We start from the raw sequence: 21,649 nt of genomic DNA, 5'->3' as shown, positions 1-21,649 counted from the left end.
TATTTTCTCAAATTTGTCTCACCTTTTACCCTATTAAATCTCAGCCAAATTCAGCAAACATATACTTATTTTAAAGCTATGCATCTTCTTTTTACAACCATATAAAGATCATTTAAATCGGAGTTCTAAAACTCAAGATAATTGTCTCCAAAATAAGGTACCCGAAACTACCAATTTTTAATATAAAATTTATTTTTCAAACTTCACCCACCTTCAATTCTCTTTAATTCTAATACTCCAAATTAGTTTTTATGACTAAGAAATAATAAAATATAATTTATACTTCAATTATAATTGAAAAAAATACCACCAAAATGATTTAAAATCATAATTTAAAAAGGATCATGACTAAAATTGAACTAAGTATAAAATAAATATAAAAAGGATCATAATTCATTTTTATTTTTGAATAAAAGTTGAAATTTTAAGTTTGTTAAAATTGTCTTCATATTGCAAAAAACATAAAACACAAAAACCAATGTGAAGTTTTGAAATTACATAAACAAAATCTATTTTCAGGATAAAACACAAGAACTAAAAATGTTTTTTTCTCTTAAATTTATATAAAATCACGCATAGATCACCCAATAAGTTGTCGTTCACATAATTTGCTTGAAGCCCAGCCACTACTGTGAGGCAGATCACAATATTAAATTTTGGATCACAAAATTCCAGTAACTAAAACGCATTTAGTTATAATTTGTAACTAAAGATAGGTTCAGTTGCATAAATATTTATGACTAAAAGTTGTGACTAATAAAATATTTAGTCATAAGCTATTATTTCCACTAATTGTTAATTAATTTGATGTTAGATTTTAACTTTTATAGTAGTACGAACTATGAACTCTAGGAAGTCTAGAGACAATTTTTTTTATGTGGTTCATGGCAAGTTGTCAATTAACTATATGTTGAGCCATAAAGGTAATTCAAAAAGAAGAGGAAAAAAACAAAACAAAGACATGAAACAGACAAGGGTTTCAGTCCCACGTCTGATAAGTGGTGGGCAAAAAAAGTCTTTTGATGGTACCCAAATTATTCATTAGTGCTGCCTCTAGAGCGAGTGAAAAAAAAAAAAACAAAGAGTACAAAAAAGAGAGATAAATAAAAGAAGGATGTGGATTGACGTGTTGGGGCTGGTTTCAAGTTTCAAATGGTTCCAAAGGAGTCTAAATCCTCTGTCTCCAAATTCAATGTATTCTCCCAGGCTCTCTGTTCCTTGTATAATATTTTGATACTTCTAGAGGCCCTGTGCGGATTTCAACAACGGGCCTTCTTAAACAATCTCGCATAAAATTTTATAAAAAAATTACATATAAATTATATAATCACCATAAAAGTAAATTTAATAGCTAAAATTCAAAATTAATTCCTAAAATCATCATCAACAAAGATATTGGAAAGTCATCACTAATCAATATCATCAACTAACTCAACCTTACCAACCACATAGACCAAAAACCAAATCTCTAGCATTCTTTAGCAATCCCATGAGTGCAATCCCATTGACTAACAAAATCATCAGAGTCTCGTATAAAGATTGATCTTCTTGCAGCTAACTGTTGGCAAAATTTGAAACAAAAATATTATACCAATTACCAAAACATCAACAAAAATATATAATAGCTCCCAAAAGCCCTAATCAAAACAACAAAATTCCTAAATGATTTGTGGGAAAAAACCCTAGTATATAGGGAAATAATAAATATACATACCTCAATCTTTAGAAAGACTAAGAAACATAGCAAGAGAGTAGGCAGTTTACTTTTTTTTCTTTCTTTGATTTAAGCGGTAGAGGTTTTTTTGTTCTTTCTTTTGATTAACCGACGGTAAAGTTTACTGTCTTTGTTGTTTGTCTAATTAGTTTTATTTTATTTTTTCATTTTTTATTTCAAAAAATATATTGGGTTTATTCCTGCATGCGGGCCTCAAGTATTGTTGAGTTAATAATGGTACAGCAGCCAGCAGCACACTCTGTATAGCTCCATTGGGTATGATACTTTGTATAAACATGTATGTCAAGTTTACTCTTGGTTTTTCTTAAGGAGCCAAAGCACGAAGGTCAAACAGTCAGTAATCGGGGTTGTGATTACCGAGAGAGAGGCTTGAGACTAGTGGGAATGCTCCAACACTGGAAACCCCAACCATCTCACATTTCTTAAACTTAAATCAATTTATATCTTCTTCTACTTTTTTCTTGTTTTACTTGGTTATCTTCTTTGCCTTTGATCGAAACAAAAAGGGTTTAATATTGCAGCAAAGCTTAACAATGTAGAACATGTCTTTTGAAGGTTGGTTCAAATGCACACTGTTGGTGGTACAACCAAATCTACACTTTCATGTGAAAAATGCGAGAAACAGAAAATTTAAGAGTACAATGTTTATGGCATCAATGATTTATACTAGTCTACACAGCCTTCTTTTAGAAAATGGTGCAAGGATGAAACAATGTTTATATGAAACTTTGATTCAAGTGTTAATAAATGATATCAAAAGTGATGATGAAAGCTCAGCTGCTTGACATAATGACATGGTCATCCTTGTCCATTAAACAATACCCAAAAGTGAGTAAAATGAGCTGAAATTTTCACTTGGTTTAAAAACTTAGAACAATGGTGTGGGACCCGTTTTTCACCAGCCCAGTTAGCAAATATTCTGGATGGGCCTCACCCACAGTGTTTCACGATCTTGGGCCCGAGATGCCTCAGCCCACGCAAGTCATGGAAAATTCTGTGAGGCATGAGACCGTTAAGCCCAGCACATGGAAAATTGTGGTTAAACGTTTAACGTGGGTCGATCATCACTAATCCATGATCACTTGACGCCTTACCCACGCAAATCATGCATGGCCAGCATGAGTAGTGGAGACGTGGAGATCATGGTGCATCAAGAATTGAGATAATCCGACCCTATAAATACCAGCATGGTGAACGAGCCAAGGTACGCAATTCATACCTATTGACAAAAATTCTATATGAGCAAATTCTCATTTGGGTGTCGGGGTGTCATTGCAGGTACACCCCCCGTTCTTTTTGGCGATCAAGATCGAGCATCAACAGGAAATTCATTGTCATTCGTCACTCCAAAGGTCATATTGCTTAATTTATTTATTGGTTGATTAATAATCTATTCCGGAGATTTTTAACATCAACAAATGGCTTGAAATGTTTTTCTAGAGGGCTGAAGGTTAGGAGAATTTCTATTTGCATATAAAATGAGTACCATAAAGTTGTTGAGGTGTGATGAGTATAGTAAAGTTTTGGATGTGCAGGAGGGTGGTTGGTGTAACTAGAAAATGATATCAGGTTAATCTGTTTATAAGGGACTAAAATGGAACTGGCATATTAAGGATCCAGGTTCTTTCTCTAGTCTTAATGGACCATGGTTAGGCCAAGATAACATGAGTAACCCTCTTATTTCTCTAGGATGGACTCTAGGGTCGAATATGAGATCTCTTTCTGGGGATGATGTAACACTAAACAGTCTGGACTACTACCCTTAAGCACTCGACTCTTGGGTTCAATATGAGATTTCTTAAGAAGAAGATGTACTAACAGGACTGGACTACAAGGCTAAGAGAAAATTAGGATTTGGTCCATTACTTTATTTGTGAAAGCCTGTGTGATGAGAGACCCCAGTATAGTATGATAAGAACCATCCAACTATATGTTGAAGTGTTGAATTAGAGTATTAGACTCAACTCCAAGAGTCCAACTTCAGTGCAGCATATAGTCACCATTTTTGGGCAAACACATTTTTGGCGAGATCATTATTTCACTATTAAAGTATAGAAATTTTTACTATTAATTAGATGTATTTGTATCATACAATTTTCGTACATAGATGAACTCTATTCTTTATTGCAATATTTGGTACATACAGAATACAAAGTTTGATGCCACATTTCAGCTGCTAATGAACTCATAAAAGCGTAATCTTAAACTGTTGGTAGAAAATTGTTTCTCCTTATTCAGCTGCTAGTGGCAGACATCCCTTCAAAGTCCATGATTATGAGTAAAAGCACACAACATGAATTAAAAAAAAAAAATCAAAAGCAAAATACTTGATCATGTCTATAAATTATAGTATATATTATGATCAATAACCAAAGCTGCGGGCTACATGACCTTTGCAGCCACCTCAGCTACTTACAACTTCACTTTTACCCTTCCATTTTCATCCTTTTCTTTTCTCACCCTCCCACCACCAGTCAAAAAAAAAAAAAGGTTTAACCCCACCAACGTACTTTTTTTCTCTCATTTCATCACAATTGTCTCTCTTTACCAAAAAACAAAAATTAAAAATAAAAAACAAAATGATATATTAAAGCGGGAAATTGACCTGAAAATTAGACCCTGAAATTTTTGCCAATGAAGGTTTGGCCAAACTGCCAATTGGATGGGACAATGTTCCAGGAAGTGGAGGTGCGTTGGTCACTGCCTGTGACCCTGAAGGAGAGTGACTGTCCAACCAAGACGGAATTTAACTGCCAGTTCTGACCCAGTTGCGGAATTTGACTGCCAGTTCTGTGCGTTGGTCACATTTGTTTCAACTAATCGTCTGCATAATGCAGTAATAGAAAGATAAATTCTGAAATTGTGACTAAGAAATTACATCAAACCCATAATATTCCAATTGTTGTCTTAAAGCCAATATTTCAGATTTAGTAAAATCTTGAAGATAAAATTTCTCAGCAAACATGCATATTTTGTCAATATTAAATTACTTAAATTCATCACTAGAATCCAATGCTGAGCTAAAAATAAGGAGTTCCATTGTTCTTTATATGAATTTGCTATCTAACTCAACCAATTGAAAATCTATTATAGTATTAAATATATTAATTCGATAATAATGATCAATTGTAATAAGATTTTGTTGTTGGCAAGAACAACATGTACCTGTCTTATAACGAGCACTCTTATCATGCATATCAATGTCATGGTGTTCACAAAATGATAGGACACTTGGAAGAAAAGTAACCCAACCATGTTCTCTCAACTTTTGCAATTGCAATTTTGTATTTGAAACTAAATTCAAAGTGTTCACAATGTCTTGAGACTCTCTTTGCAATGCTTGAGAAAAAAAATTAGTGATTTATATAACTTTATTCATCAAATGCATGCAAAACACAAATTCAAAGGACCTCAATGCTATATAAACACCTTTCGCCTCCCCACATATAGTGCCATTGAGTCCATGATCCTTCAAATTTTCAAGAACTTGTTCCACCGAGTAGTTCCAACTCGGCTCAAAGAACAAGTCTGATTAAGCCCAATGTCAGTCTCAAGATCTTCGGATTCTAATTAACTTTTCTGCAAGGTTAGCTATTTGAGTATATCTTAACTTAGAAGCACGCTTGGTAGAAGAACCAACAATATTCACAATGGAAGTTAGTTTTGAAAAGAAAAGGTAAAAATCTTGCACATCTTTAACTGTCACATTTAAAACTAGTTGTAGACAATGAGCTAAATAATGCACATAATATGCATATGGACAATTATTGAGAAATAATGTTTGTAATCCATTCTATACACCATACATATTATTAGCACCATTATATTTTTGACCACGCATATTTTCCACTTGGAAGTCATATTGGATAAAAACTTTGCATATCTCTGTTTTAAGAGTTAAGCTGCTGTATCTTGAACACTGACAATATCAAAAAACCGTTCTCAAACATACCCATCACCATCAACAAATCTAAGAATGATAGTGCTCCACCGTCTAAACATACAATGCATTTATCCTGCACATATTACTTTGGTTGGTAAATGTGCTTTGACAGAAGAAAAAAAAATTAAAAATATAGTAAATTCTATGAAATGTCCAGGTATTTTCCAGTCTTATGCTAGTATTGAAGCATTTAATTCAGTAAAAAAAAAAAAAAGTAAAGCTTTAATCATACTCTGTTGGCTCTCTGTGCTTTTCCTAGTGAAACACTTGGTGCTTGTGCCTTGCTACCTTGCTTCCTTTTCAATTTGTTATGGTTTACTTGAGATCAATGTCACTGGTTCAGGAATTTATAAATGATGAAGATGAAAAATGGAAAGACTTGAAGAATGAATTGGGTGATGAAGTTTATAACGCTGTGACAACAGCTTTAATGGAGATAAATCAATACAACCCAAGTGGGAGGTATATAACTTCAGAATTGTGGAACTTTGCTGCCGGACGAAGGGCTAAACTGAAAGAGGGAGCTGAATTTCTTCTGAAGCAATGGAAAATAAAGAAACAGAAGATGGAAATGGCTTGAAGATAGGTATTCAATGTTTTTTCTAGCTCTCTATATGTATATGATTCTGTGGGTGGGAGGGATAAACTGAAGGGCTGGTAAACAATTAGTGAACTGGAGTTATGTGGTTGATTATGCCTCAAATGATTTGAAGAAAAATTAATGTTGCTGACATCCCACTTTGGTTGGGTGCGTGTTTGGATTTCTTTAAAGAGGCTCCGTCACTGACTCACTGCCCTGAAACTCCAAGTACTCCTTCTGGCTTATTATGTGGTGGATTACACCTCAAAGGCTAATTTTCAAGGTCGCCAATCAGCTCTACCACCTAGGGTAGATGGCATCTCTCTTAAAAAGAGGAAGGTGTAGCACAATGTGAGTAAAATGGGTTGAAATTTTCACTCGGTTTAAAAACTTGAATAATCTGTTTAGTGTTTATCCCTGCCAAACCTTGTTACCTTAACTACACAACTCCTAGTTTTTAAAGTTCCTATGTGGTACCTGGCCAAAAAAAATTCCTAAGTGGTAACTGGTAAGATCCCAACCTGGGCCTGTTCTACTCAAGCCCATATCAAAGCAGCCCATTTGTCCTATCACATTGCCCACTAGATCAAACGCACCGTTTTAATTATTTTGCTGATTTGTGTAGGAATATTCTCAGCTTCTAGCAATTTTCCATAACTACCTATATAAGCTTTGTAATTCTTTAAGAAGAGCAAGCTTGATGACATAAATGAATTCTGATGAATGTACACTGGAGATCTCCCATTTCTATTGTTATTTAGAAGCTTATCACTAAGTTCCTAACTCTGTTTGGTTTGGTTGAATTTTATACATATACACAAGCTGCTTTAATATAAAAACCCAATTTGTTTGTTCACGTTTTTCATGCTCTAGGTTCTTTTTGAGTACATGCAAGGTTTCTTTCTGTATATTCTCTCTTACAATTGCATAATATAATACCAAGCCTTGTTAATATTGTGTACCCATATTTTTGCAAGATTGTTTTTACAACTATTGTGATTTGTGATACAACCCATGCTACATTTAACGTGGTGGTTATGGTACAAGTTAGAATTAGTATCACTTTACTAGATTATGGAGAAAATGTGTAAATGTGCCTATAATACTTTTGTGGCTGCTAGTTAGTTCAACCATATAAACCCCCCCGTAGGTGCAGTTTTTAAAAGTGAGTATTAAGTGTTTGAGAAAATGCCCCAAGGAAGGTGAGTAGTAGTCAGAGGAAAGAGGGCAAAGAAACCAGAAACACTCGCCGCCTCTTTTCACCCAAAGGCAGGCTTTTTGCGTCTGGAAAATTCTTTGCTCTCTTTTCTTCCCATTCCAATTGGGTTTCACCCACAATGACAGATCTTTCAAACTATACACTTGATATGAGCCCCTTTTTTCTTTTTTCTTGTTTTCAATTTTTTTTTTCTTTTGTTGTTTAGCCTTTTAGGCATGCACTTGGTTTGTTTAGAGTAAACGATTTTGGTTCGCTTCCTCGTAGAGACCACAGTGCTTACAGAGAACGCCCGATTCCCACCGTTTTGGTGGGGATTAGGCAGCGGCCAGACAATCGTAGATATGGTATCCACAGATGGCGGGTTCAATTTGTCCCGTTTGTCTACTGATTCCATCTCACATTTCTTCAATTCCAATCAATTTGTGTCGTTGCTCTGTTTTTACTTGGTTCTCTTATTTGCCTTTTGCTGAAATTTAAGGGTTCGATTGGATCCTGTTGCCTATGACAATGTATGTTCCTGTTGGAGCAGAGATTAACAGTCTAGAATCTGTCTTAAACAAGTGTAAATAACTCATATAACTGAAGTGTAAACAGCTTGTATGAGTTTCAAAAGCATAATCTTAATCTGAACAACATCAAACAAAATCAAAAGCAAAATACTCACTTAAAAACAAAGTGTTTAACACATACTGACATACCCTTTTCCAAAAATAAAAATAAAAACAAAATGATATTGTTTAACGGAGAAAATTGAATTACACTGTAAATTTCTTCAAAGTTTGGCCTCAGGGACTTGGCGCTTCAGACTCGGGAGCTTGGAGCTCAGATGGTAGACTCTGGGTCCCAAACCCAGGACCCGACCTCCAATATAGTTTACGATGTGGAACGTGTTTGGGTATTTTGGGTACGGGCGAATGGCCGGAATGGGTATCTTCAAGCTGCCAAGTGGATGGGACAACATTGCGAAACGTGGTGGTTCGTCCGTCACCGCCTGTGACCCTGAAGGAGAGTGACTGCCCAACCAAGACGGCGTTCAACTGGCGGTTCTGACCCGAGTTGCGGCTCAAGGGCATCCAACCAGTCGTGGTCCCTTTGACGCTCACCCGCACCATATCATCCCCTGCACCCTCGACGTTGGCGATCAAAACCAAGTTGAAGTACTTGAAGGAGGGGCGGTTCTCATCGTTGTTGAGGAACATGGGCATGGCCAGGTGGAAGTGGGCCTGATGAGGACCTCCATTGTCGTTGGTAACAAAGTTGGTGGCGGTTACAAAGATGGAGGTACACCAATGGGGACCGTTTGCGCACTTGATGCCAGAGCAAGGTCCGCAGCTCAAACGGTCGTTGAAAAGCTCCGCCGTATCTCCACCGTAGCCTTGGCTGTTGAGATTTTGGTTCCGAGGAGCCCCTCCTAACACACAAATTAAGCATAATTAGTTTCTCAAAAACAGAAAAATCATGATATTTATTCTCTATGTGGTATGTGGTGTGATTTACCGATTGTTGCGGAGGCGTCCTGCCGTGACCATCCGTAGTAATCCCCGGCTTCAGCAAGGGTAGTTGCCATTGCTATGAGGGAAACAAGGGAGAGCAGAGTAGCAATGGGGGCCATTGATTTTGCTGCTCTGGGGGAGAGAGGGAAATGGGGTGGTTCGTGGGTTTTCTTGGAGAGGTTTCTGCTCTGATCGGTGAGGAGGAGAAGGCAGAGAGTGCGATTTTATAACGAGGCGTCAGGGACTCGGAGCGAATTGTTAATTAATATATATTAGAGTTGCAGGTACTGGAATGCTTCTAGTATCATTTCTAGTTAATGAACCGACTAAATCTTGTACTATGTGGACCCCACCTCATGTTGTTGAGAGATGCCGCACTTGGCATGCCCCCATCGAGAGTCTCTCTAATGGACCTTGTCCATCGATCTTCCTAGCCATTTTAAGCAGATTTTTAAATTCTTCTCGAAGGAAGTCTCTCCTGGACGTGTGAGCTCGAAATATTAATTGCGTGTCAATATTGGTCTTCTTGGTGCCAACTTCGAAGGATAATGTTATTTGGACTGGATCGGTGGATTCACTGCGAAAAAATAAATAAAAATAAAACAGATAAATCACATATTATTTTCTTACCCTCCCCTTATGATTAAACGACTACCTCCACCTACTCAAGCAAATCAAACCATCAAAATCAAATTGAAAATCCAAAACTTAAAAAACTTTATTCAAATGTTTAATTCGATTACACACCGGCCGTAATGCTCTCTAGGCCTCACTAAAAAGCTCGAAGCTCGTCAGGCCCGTAGGGTCCGAATCCCGATCTGGCCTGAAATTTGGGTCGGGCCAGTCCTGCCCAAAAGTCTTTTGGACTAGGCTTGGGCCATCTCCTTGAAGCTCATGACCCGCCCACAGCCCGGCCCGATTAGGCCCGCCCAAAATCTCGGGACAAAGCTCGTTTACACATATATATATATATATCTTCAATAAAAAAATATATAAGATTTTGGCTATGTTTTGATTCAAATATGAGAGCTCACAAAACTAGCTTCAACTCTCAATCAACTAAACTAACTAGTTTATTTGTCTAGTCTTTGAATCATAACATATTTAATAAGTTTAATAAGACTGAGTTTGAGGGTTTCAAAGATGGTTTTGGCCTATCTCTGCACCTCCAAAGTTCATAATTTTTTAGTACCTTAAATCAGACATTTTAAGGGTCAATTAGAATCTTACTGAGATTCCATTGGAGCTATATTCACACCTTGGTGAATTTTGAAAGTGCAGGCAATCCTGCTGGAATGCTACAGCAGCCAGCAGCACACTTTGCTTTACAAATTAGATCTGGACACCTTATAGCTCCAATTAATGGGTATGATATTTTGTACAAACATGTATGTCAAGTTTACTCTTGGTTATTCCCAAGGAGCCAAAGCATGAAGGTCAGTCAGTAATGGGGGCTGTCATTACAGAGAGAGAGGCTTGAGTGGGAATGCTCCAACACTGGAAACCCCAACCATCTCACATTTCTTAAACTTGAATCAATTTATATCTTCTTTTTTTACTTGGTTATCTTCTTTGCCTTTGATCGAAACATATAAGGGTTCAATATTGGAGCAAAGCTTAGCAATCTAGAACATGTCTTTTGAAGGTTGGTTAAAATGCACATTGTTGGTGGTACAACCAAATGTACACATTCATGTGAAAAATGCTAGAAACAGTAAATTTAAGTGTTAATAATGTATAGAAAATGGGGCAAGGATGAAACAATTTTTATATGAAACTTTGACTCAAGTGTTAATAAATGATATTAAAAGTGATGATGAAAGCTCCTGCTGCTTGACATAATGACATGGCCACATGGGCATCCTTGTCCATTATACAATACCCGAAAGTGAGTAAAATGAGCTGAAATTTTCACTTGGAACCAAAAAACTTAGAACAATAGCTTGAAATTTTTTCTGAGGGCTGAAGGTTAGGAGAGTTTCTATTTGCATATAAAATGAGTACCATAAAGGCATAAAGTTTTGGACGTGTGATGAGTATAGCAGAGTTTTGGATGTGCAAGAGGGTGGTTGGTGTAAATAGAAAATGATCTACAGGTTAATCTGTTAACACCCGGTTCTTTCTCTGGTGTTAATGGACCATGGAAACAAGGGAGAGCAGAGTAGAAATGGCCACCATTGCTTTTGCTGCTCTGGGAGAGAGGGGGTGGTTCGTGGGTTTTCTCGGACAGACTTCTGGTCTGATCAGTGAGGAGAAGGCAGAGCGTGTGATTTTATAACGACGTCAGGGACTCAGAGGGAATTGTTGATAAGTTAAGAGTCTCCTAATTTAGATTTAAAGGATTTTAATAGATTTTAAAAATCTAAGTTAATGTTTCTTTTCTAGTAATTTGCTTGTATAGATTTTTCAACGATTTTGACCACTGGAAATTTTCAACGATTTTGTCCTTTTGGGCCATGAAGATATCTCATTAAAAGAAATCAAATATTTAATCACTGAATATGACGAAATGATAATATTGCGGAATCATCTGTCGCTGTCTTGGTCGGCACTGTCGAAAAATTATCGTCACCTAATGTGAAAGGAGGTTTGCTACTCACAGTCGACTAAACTCGACTGTTTTTAAATTGGTCAAAAAAAAAAAAAAACTCGACTGTTTTTAAAACTCGGCTACAAGTGAAAAGTTAATTGATATGAGTAGTGGTATATTATATTAAATTAAGTTTTTTGGAAATCAAAAAGGTTGCAGAGGATGCATTTAATGTTGCAGATTAGTTTCTAACATTCCTTTTCTACCCTTTTTTTTTTTTTTTTTGTGAAGACAAGTTTAATAGATCACACATTTTTATTCTCTGTCACACACTTTTATTCTCTATTATTTCACGGTTTTACCTCAATAGCCATATACAAGGAAAGAAAGAAAACATCGTTCAAACAACAAAAAACTCTACAACACTAGAACAAAGTGAACTGTAGTCGGTGTTTTTCTGGGGAGCAGTCAGTGTTCAACTTTCTCTTTCAAGGTAATGCATGTTTTTCTAATGATTTTTGATATAGCATCATGAAAATAATTAGTTGTTTTTAATATTGAGTTATATATATATGGTTTTTTTAGGTGTTCATAGCATTGAGTTATTATATAATTTTAATAAATATTGTATTTATATGGTATTTATATCTATCGATTGGGCTATTTTTGTTTTATAATTGTTTGTTTTTTTTTTTTTTGGCATTTCAATAGGTAACTATGAGTTTAAATATTGATTTAAACTTAGATTTTGAAGAGTGTGATGAGGATGATGATGTATATGTTGATGAAAATTTAAAAGATGTGGAAGAACATGGTGATGAAAAGGACAAAGTTTTAGAACCTTATATTGGTATGGAGTTTGTTTCACATGAAGAAGCAAAATCATTTTATTTAAAGTATGCCAAATCTATAGGATTTGGTGCCTCAACTAAAGCTAGTCGTCGATCACAAAAGGCATCCGGAGAATTTATAAATGTGAAGTTTGCTTGTACAAGGCATGGCAAGAAATAAGATTATAATGCATATAATCCAAGACCTTGCCTTAAAATAGATTGTAAAGCAACTTTGCATGTGAAAATAAGGAAAGATGGAAATTGGGTAGTTCATAATTTTATCAAAGAGCACAATCATGAACTATTTCCTGAATATGCACATTATTTTCCATGTCATAGGAATATATCCTCTCTTGACAAAAATAGTATTGAAGATTTACATGCAGTTGGTGTGAAAACGCAATGGCCAAACAACATGGGGGATATGAAAACATTGGATTTATTGAAAAAGATATGAGAAATCTTTTTGATAAAGAGAGGCGTTTGGAACTAGCATCAGGGGATGCTAAAGCTATGCTTGAGCATTTTATGCATATGCAAGAAGAAGATCCTAATTTCTTTTATGCAATGGATTTAGATGAAAATCAACGTTTGATAAATGTTTTTTGGGTTGATGGAAAGGGTCGTGAAGACTATAAGATTTTTGGGGATGTTGTTTCCTTTGATACCACATATCTCACAAATAAGTATAATATGCCATTTGCTCCATTTATTGGTGTGAACAATCACTTTCAATCTACGCTACTCGGGTGTGCATTGCTTTCACGTGAAAATATACCCACATTTGAATGGACAATGCAAACATGGCTTAGAGCAATGGGTGGAAAACCTCCAACTTCTATACTAACTGACCAAGACAAAGCTATGAAAGCAGCCATTTCAAAAGTATTTCCAAGTTCACGACATCGACATTGTTTATGGCATATATTAAGGAAAATTCATGAAAAGATTGGCCATGTAATTAAAAAGCATGAGAATTTTATAAGGATCTTCAATAATTGCATTTACAATTCATGGTCATGTGAAGACTTTGAGAGAAGATGGTGGGACATGATTGAAAGATTTGAGCTTCAAGAAAATGAATGGCTTGCATCATTGTTTGAAGATCGTTCATATTGGGTGCCCACTTACATGAAAGACACATTCTTTGCTGGAATGTCTACAACTCAACGTTCTGAAAGTATAAAATCTTTTTTTGATAAATATGTGAATAAAAAGACTACTTTGAAAGAGTTTTTTGAGCAATACAAGGTGGCTCTCTAAGATAGGCAAGAAAAAAAGGCTTCAGCAGATTTTAGAACATGGCACAAAGAACCTATTTTGAAGTCGCCATCACCTTTTGAAAAACAAATGTCCATGGTTTATACACATGAAGTTTTTAAAAAGTTTCAAGTTGAGGTTTTAGGAGCTGCAGGATGTTATTCTAAAAAAGAAAAGGAAGACAATATGACCCAAACTTTCAAGGTTAGAGACTTTGAAAAAAATGAGGAGTTCATGGTAGTATGGGATGCAAGAAAGGAGGAGATTTATTGTTTTTGTCGACTATTTGAATATAACGGGCTTCTTTGTAGACATGCTATTGTTGTATTCCAATCTTTGAGGATTTTTCATATCTCATCTCCTTATATATTAAAGAGATGGACTAAAGATGTGAAGAGTATGTATATTATAAAACATATCCCAAAAGATGTTCAATCCAAGAAGCAATGTTTTGATGAATTATTTCAAGAAGCTACTAAGTTGAGTAAGGAGGGGGTCAATATCTCAAGAGAGTTTTGAAATTGCATATCTTGCAATGAAAGAAGCTTTGAAAAAATGTGCAATGACTAATCAATCTCTCAAATGGTTGGAACAATCCCGTGGACTTCATGATGAAGATGACAAGAATGTTCACAATAGCAATTGTGCAATACATGTGCATGACTCATAAGTTGTAAAGACAAAGGGAGCTCCTAAATGAATAAAGCATGGAATTGAGAAGATAAATAAGAGAAAATGCAACAGGTCAAAAAAAGTTAGTGTAAGACCTTAATCGTGTTACTCTATATTTTTTTAATTGTCTTTCTTCTTACTTAAAAATTATCTTTGCTTATACATTTTCAGGCCGATATGAATATTGAAGTGCCCAGTAATCAATGGAAAGTTCATGGAAAAGAAAGATATTCCAATTATCCTTCACGCAATTTTTTTATTTCTAAAACCAAAGTGACTCAATCATTTTATTAGTATACATTTGAACAAGTTCCAAATAACTCTAAAGTGAACTTTTTATAATACAGGGACATGCAAGCTCAACAAATGAAACTTTTGATATTTCTCAAAATAATCAAGGATCTCTACATGATATGGTAAGAGATAGTGTTATAAATATTGGTAAATGAAAAGAACTTAGATAATGAATTCTATTATTTATGTAACTCACTTGATATTTTAATGATGCACATGTGGATTTACATGTAGATAAATCCGGCATCGACCATTGTTAGTTCTTTTGATGGCTTGTTGACATCGGAAACCCATGGTTGTTTTGATCAATCAACAACCCCACAACCAAAGAATGATGATATAACAAAAGTCCAATATTTATTTCTTGCATATTAATATTTTTAAATTAAATTATGATCACTCTCAAGCTCTTATTTTTAACTTTTGGTGCAGGTGGGTATATGATTTGAAACTTATAAGCATCTTGTAGTAATTCCACATTTTGAAAACCTTTTAAGGTATAAAATTATAATATGTTAATAATATTTTATCTACTAATGTTATATTTAAATCCATTTTATGATTAATTTTTGTTGTCATTTTTAGGTGTGGAATATGGAGAAAAAGAAAGATGATTAGTCGATGAACAAGAAATTGAAGTTGTTATTAGTGATTAAGAGACTATAAATTAGAATACTCTATATAGCTCTAAACTAAATTTAACTTTAGAGATGATTTTTTTTTTTGTTTGCCACTTTAGAGATGATATACTCTCCAAATTTGTTTGATCATAAAAAAAAAATTCTCCAATTTCGTTTAACTAATTTATTTCTAAAATTTTTATATGCAATTGGGACAAATAGACACTATGTGATTGTGTCTACATAGTGTGTGTTTTTTTTTAATATAGATCAAAATTATTAAAAAAAAATAAAACAACCAAGGTTAACTGACCAAGCCAACATACAAGAGAAAAAATAAAAATTGAAAGAGAGCAAAAACAGAGTATTCTCTTGTACATAGTGACTAGTGCACAAACAGAATATGACTAGTGTGCAAAAATAGAGTATCTTGTCTTTTATCTGATGGTTTCAAGGAGGGGTAGAAAAAGAATATTAAAAATTAGAGCAAATTACAATTTAGTACCTCAACTTTACATGTTATTTCAACTTAGTACCCCAACTTTGAAAACTTGTAAAAAAGTACCTCAACTTTCATTTTGTATCAACTTAGTACCCCAACTTTGAAAACTTGCAAAAAAGTACCTCAACTTTCATTTTGTGTCAAAATAGTACCTCCGTTAGTTTTTCTGTCAAAGTGGCAGGGGTATTTTCGTCTTTTCCTTAAATTTTAGAAGAGTTAGCATTAATATATATTAGAAGAGTTGCAGGTATTGGAATGCTCTAGCCTCTAGCCTCTAGCCTCTAGTATCATTTCTAGTTAATGAACTTCATTCTGTTTTCTAAAATTTTTTAAATAGATAAAATCATCTAGTCGATCTAGATCTATCAATCTCCACGTATAAAAACCTTGTCCATCGATCTTCCTATCCCAGCCATTTTAAGCAGATTTTTAAATTCTTCTCGAAGAAGAAGTCTCTTCTGGACGTGTGAGCTCGAAATATTAATTGCGTGTCAATATTGGTCTTCTTGGTCCCGACTTCGAAGGATAATGTTATTTGGACTGGATCGTTGGGTTCACTGCTAAAAAATAAATAAAAATAAAAGTTAAATATAAAAATAATTCATAAATTTTAGACATAAATTTAATTTAGACACATAACTATATATATCATTTCAACAGAGTTCATAAACTTCAAAATATTTCAAATATATACCTGATTTATTATCTAAATTGAAAAATAGACTTCTGTCCATCGATTTATTGAGAGATCAGTTAAATGTCAGCTTGGTTTTTGCTAACGGGATTAATTGGCGATGTAGCACCAACTCAACATACATTTTCCGCCAAATAAGCGACACATGTCCACCTGATATGGGCCCACACACCCATCACCTCTTTCCTGCTCGTCGAACGCTCTCCTGACTATTTAGTCTTCCAAAAATATCACGTTTTTCTCCAAATTCAAATATAAATCTCTCACATGTGTTCGACGAGCGAGAAAGAGATGATTAGTTTGTAAGCCCGTGTCATGGGTTAGGTGGACAGGTGTCGCCGTGTTGCTCATTTGGTGAGAAAGGTTTGCTGAGATGGCGCTACGTTGCCAAGTAATCCCGGTCAGCAAAAGTCAAGCTGACTTTTAATTGATCTCTCAACGAATCAATGGACGGAAGTCCATTTTTCAATTTAGATAGTAGATCGGTGTATATTTGAATATTTTAAAATTTATGGACCCCGTTGAAATGACATATATAGTTATGTGTCTAAATTGAATTTATGCCTAAATTTTATAATAAATCTCAATTTAATTGATTAATTATAAAAAATATCAATTTAGTTTATGAATTTTTTAAGTTGTATCAAAACAATACAAACATTAACTTCCATCGAAAACTTTAACCAAAATTGGTCATATGCACAATAAGTGACCACATTTTTAGGGGCATTTCAGTCAGTTCATCACATTTTCATGTGACCAATTTCGTTAATTTTTAGATAGAAGTTAACTTTTGTACTGCTTTGGTATAACTTAAAAAATTCGTGAATCAAATTAACACTTTTTATAGTTAGTAGACCAAATTGAGAATTAGTGTAAAGTTCATAAACCATTTTTATATTTAACCCTAAAAATAATGTCACTTGCTTGAGAAACTTAGAAAAGCCAAAACAGATAAATCACATACTATTTTCTTACCTTCCCCTCATGATTAAACAACTACCTCTATCTGCTTAAGCAAATCAAACAATCAAAATCAAATTGAAAATCCAAAACTTAAAAAACTTTATTCTAATGTTTAATTTGATTACACATATCGGCCATAATGCTCTCTAGGCCTTATCAAAAAGCCCAAGGCCCAAAGCCCGCCGGGCCCATTGGGTCCAAAGTCCGATCTGGCCTGAAATTTGGGCCAGCCCGGGCTGGCCTGAAAGTCTTTTAGGCTGGGCTTGGGCCATTTCCTTAAAGCCCACGACCCGCCTAAAGCCCGGCCCGATTAGGCCCGCCCGAAGCCCGATACAAAGCCCGGCCCAAAGCCCGTTTACACACATATATATATCTTCAATAAAAAAAATGTAAGATTTTTGCTATGTTTTGATTCGAACATGAGACCTCAAAGAACTAGCTTCAACTCTTAATCAACTAAACTGACTAGTTTATTTGTCTAGTTTGTGAATCATAATATATTTAATAAGTTATTCATTTGTTTACCCCAATAAAAAAGTTTTGATATAATTTATATAATGTATTAATAATTTAATATATAAGGAATCTCAAGTTTTGTATTAAATATTTAAATGGATTATTTGGGGTCTGGATTGTTTTAAAAGTATTATTTGAGATTTGGTGAGTGTTTGAGGTTTAGAGTTTTTATTACATATGTTTTATAAACATACGATGCAATTGTGTTTCCAACAATCCGAACCGTTTATTTTTTAGTTCTTCACTAAAAAATTATTCTTGCAAAAAATTAGCTCAATCGAAGATGTAAAAGTTAGGTAATAGTGGTCCAACTTATAAACGATCGTAGTTTTTCTAATGATAATCGAATGGGTAGATGAATTCTGATTTGATCGATTTTTTGAAATGATGATTTTTGACTATGAACATAGAAAATGAACGACTCAGATTGTTGAAATCACGTTGTGGTCTTCACAATTATGGAAACGATAAGGTTGCAAAGAAAAAGTTATTATAATTATACTCTTCAAGTGTATTTATATGTAGAAGCTCAAATTTCAATCGTGTGTTCAACGATCCGAATCGTTCATGTTTTAGTTCCCCACTCAAAGATAATCTATGCAAAAAATTAGCTAAATCGGAGATGTAAAAGTGAGGTAACGATGGTCGAATTAATGAACGATCGTGGTTTAATAACTTTAATTATAGTTGTATTATAAAATTTTTATATACACATATATATTTATGTTTTATTATACTTATAATGTTGTATATAATTTTAAAAGTTTATTATTTATGGTATTACACTATTACTAACATAATAGTATTATATAATAACTTAATAAACATATTAATAATTTATTGGAGTAAACAAACGAAAAAACTATTAATATGTTATACTTCACAAATTAGATAAATAAACTAGTTAGCTTAGTTGATTGAGAGTTGAAGCTTATTATGTGAGGTCTTACGTTCGCATCACAATATAGCTAAAATCTTATATTTTTTTTATTAAACATATATATGTGTGTAAATAGACTTTGGGCCCATTCTGGGTCTAGCTCGGCCCAACTCTTGTAATGTCCAAAAAAAAAAAAAAAATATAATAATAATAATAATAATAAATAATAACAATATTTATGGGCTTTAAAAATTTGGGTTAAACTTCTAAGTTTGGGCTTTAGCCCAATTGTTTTACAAGAGATGAAAAGCCCAACTTAAAAATAAAAAAAAAAAAAAAAAAAATCTGAATGGCTTTGAAGATAATACCAACGTCCATCCCCTTAATTACATATACACATAAGCCTTGATCAATGGTTTTGATTTTTCTTAGAGGGATGAGTCACCTCTAGGCAATGATGAGAGCCAATGAACTTAACCAAATTTCAGCAAACAAGTTGGATTATAAGAGAGGGCTGGTGTGAAGAGCTCACACCTACGGATGCAACGAAGAAAAAAAAAAAAAAACTGAACAGAGAAAAGAACACAGAGAGAGAGAGAGAGAGAGAGAGAGAGAGTGGGAGAGTGAACTAGAAAGTGTTAGAGAAGGAGAGGTTAGAAACTGAAATTTTATCTTAGAAGTTTTTTCTTTAAACTTTCCCTAAACTAATCTCTTTTTGTCATCTATGGTTTTTCTTTACTGTAGGAACTCACAGCTTTTAGCCTCTATAGAACTCAAGGAGGGAATAAAAAAAGGTGAGTTTAAGGAACCCATGGAAACATGGGTGTCCTTAACAAATTTTTTTTTTCTAAAACTTGTTGTTTTATAATTTTATTTACACACCTTTCTTTTATGTTGTAAAACTAAAAATTAGGTTGTAGATAGCCTTATTATAGCCTTAGAAACATGTTTTGCGGTTTGGAATTGAAGGAAAATGAAAAACAAACAAGTATGAAAAATCTAGAAATTTTTCCAGAAAATTCGCATGTTTGTATGGTCTCCTTTCGAGCCTTATAACTTGAGTTTTAACCGTCCGTTTTTCATGTTCTTTATATGGTTGTAAAGAGGTGATGTAGAGCTTTAAAACAAGTATAAGTTTGCTCAATTTGGTGAACGTTTGATAGGTCAAAAGTCGAGTAAAAAATGAGATAAAAAAACTGGAAATCTGGAAAAAAAACAGGGGCTGTTTAAAGTGACGATGAACAGTGCCCGGCCAGCCACCCCACTCGCACCGCCGGCGCGTGGTGGCGCGTGCGGCTGTTTCCGGCGACCTTTTTCGCCCAATTTTCACCCTCCTAACTCTATTTTTCGATACGAGTCCAATGGTATAAGTTTCGCGTCAATCCGACACCTCTAAGTTAGAGTATGAGTTACACTCTCCTTAAAAAGAGAGTGAAATAAATTTAAATCTAATTAAGTTATATCTAAACTATTTTTTTTTTAACTTTTAGACCCGAACACATAGGAACGGACCAAGAAGGAACTCGAGCTCAAGAGATTAAGGTAGGGTCTCTATTTCCCCAATGATTGGACTATATTACAATTAATCATTGTGTCATGTTGTGTGATTTATTTTCTTGTGATAATTTATCTTTATTACTTGTGATGTTATTTCTTCATTAAATGTATCAAGTGCACTATATTTGTGAATAAGCTTTTATTATTAATCTTGTGTGTGCACTGTGAAATTCCTAAGTCTGTGATATTTATTATTATGCATGTACTATTTAATTTCTCTATACATGCATTAATGTTTAACTTTACATGCATAATCACAAGTGCATAAGGAAAGTGTGATTGTGAACAAGGTTAAGAAAATGATTAATTGAGACACCAAGAAGAGAGGGAGATGAACTTGGTGGTCTTGTGATTTATTAGAGATACCATGGAGAAAGGGAGATGTACCTGGTGATCTCATGATTTGTGGAAGAATTATTGAAGAAAAAGTGGAATTAATTATATTCAAAATATTTGGGCTTAAGGGACGGACGGGTGTTGGCTCATACTTGGGACATTCGGGGCCACAGTGGAAGGATGCACGGTATGGGACGTGTAGGCCTGTTTGTCTTGGGTATGTGTCAACGGGAATGGTTAAGGAGTGAGTACACACATTCTCATTGCATATAATTGAAATCATTATCTGTATTTATTTTATTTTACTGAGACATTGATTAAATGTGATAACTGGCCATGAGGGATCAATATACCCTACTGAGCCTTAAAAGCTCACACCCTAATAAATCATGCAGGTGACGGAAATATGACCAATGATGTGGAATACCCAAGGGAAATTTAGAGAATTTGCTGGAGTACTATGTTTTGTTTGTTTAACAATACATTGTAATATATAAGAAGATGAACATCTAGTATGGTACTTTTGGAATAGTATTTTGCTAAATAAAGTCTATTTTTCATTTTCACTTTACTTAGTCTCTTCAATTATTTTATATTATTTTATTTTATTTTATTTTATTTTATTTTATTTTTATTTTTATTTTCTTCTCACGTCTTAATTGTAGAAAAAATTTTATAAATCTGCGATTAAGACGTAAGTCACGCTTCACTCCTAGATATTAGATTTTATTCAGGATTGGGGTGTGACAGCTCTCTAAGCCTGCAAGCCCCGAGCTCGATGGGCGAGCCTTAAGCTTGTGTATTAAGGCCTAAAACCAGCCCGGCCCGGCCCGAAAATCCTATTAGACCTCTCTAATTCAAGTCCAAACCCAACTCGAGTTCAAAAAATTTGGGCCGGGCTGACCCAACCCGCCCTATTGCCGACCCCTAATGCTCTCTTTCACTGAAACCATTCCAAATTAGAACATATAAAGTACAAACGTTTTAGGGAAACTGAGTATTTAATTTTTGAATAATGC

At 34.4% G+C, this 21,649-nt stretch overlaps 1 protein-coding gene and 1 pseudogene across 1 annotated transcript; one reads left to right on the top strand and one right to left on the bottom strand.

The window, feature by feature from the left end:
* Positions 1–4,347: 4,347 nt before the first annotated feature.
* Positions 4,348–9,089, bottom strand: LOC147289994 (expansin-A4-like). Its single transcript, XM_086235567.1, has 3 exons — positions 8,975–9,089; positions 8,506–8,888; positions 4,348–4,494 (listed from the first exon to the last, which is right to left on the bottom strand). The coding sequence occupies exons 1-3, from the start codon at positions 9,087–9,089 to the stop codon at positions 4,348–4,350; spliced, it is 645 nt and encodes a 214-aa protein (XP_086091693.1).
* Positions 9,090–12,217: 3,128 nt separating this feature from the next.
* Positions 12,218–13,596, top strand: LOC147289993 (protein FAR-RED IMPAIRED RESPONSE 1 pseudogene; annotated as a pseudogene).
* The last annotated feature ends 8,053 nt before the right edge of the window (positions 13,597–21,649 follow it).

Source organism: Dryas octopetala, chromosome 3 (assembly GCF_963921425.1).
Source record: "Dryas octopetala chromosome 3, drDryOcto1.1, whole genome shotgun sequence".
NCBI lineage: Eukaryota > Viridiplantae > Streptophyta > Magnoliopsida > Rosales > Rosaceae > Dryas > Dryas octopetala.
Note: the sequence above shows the minus strand (reverse complement) of the source record. Positions and strands in the feature narration are given on the sequence as shown.

Bases quoted from the DNA above. Each gene is read 5' to 3' on its own strand.
- LOC147289994 (XM_086235567.1), bottom strand. From the start codon at position 9,089: ATGGCCCCCATTGCTACTCTGCTCTCCCTTGTTTCCCTCATAGCAATG. The intron at 8,889-8,974 runs GTAAATCACACC...TTTGTGTGTTAG, and splicing joins GGACGCCTCCGCAACAATCG to GAGGGGCTCCTCGGAACCAA. The intron at 4,495-8,505 runs GTCTTGGTTGGG...CAACTGGGTCAG, and splicing joins AGAACCGCCAGTTGAACGCC to AACTGGCAGTTAAATTCCGT.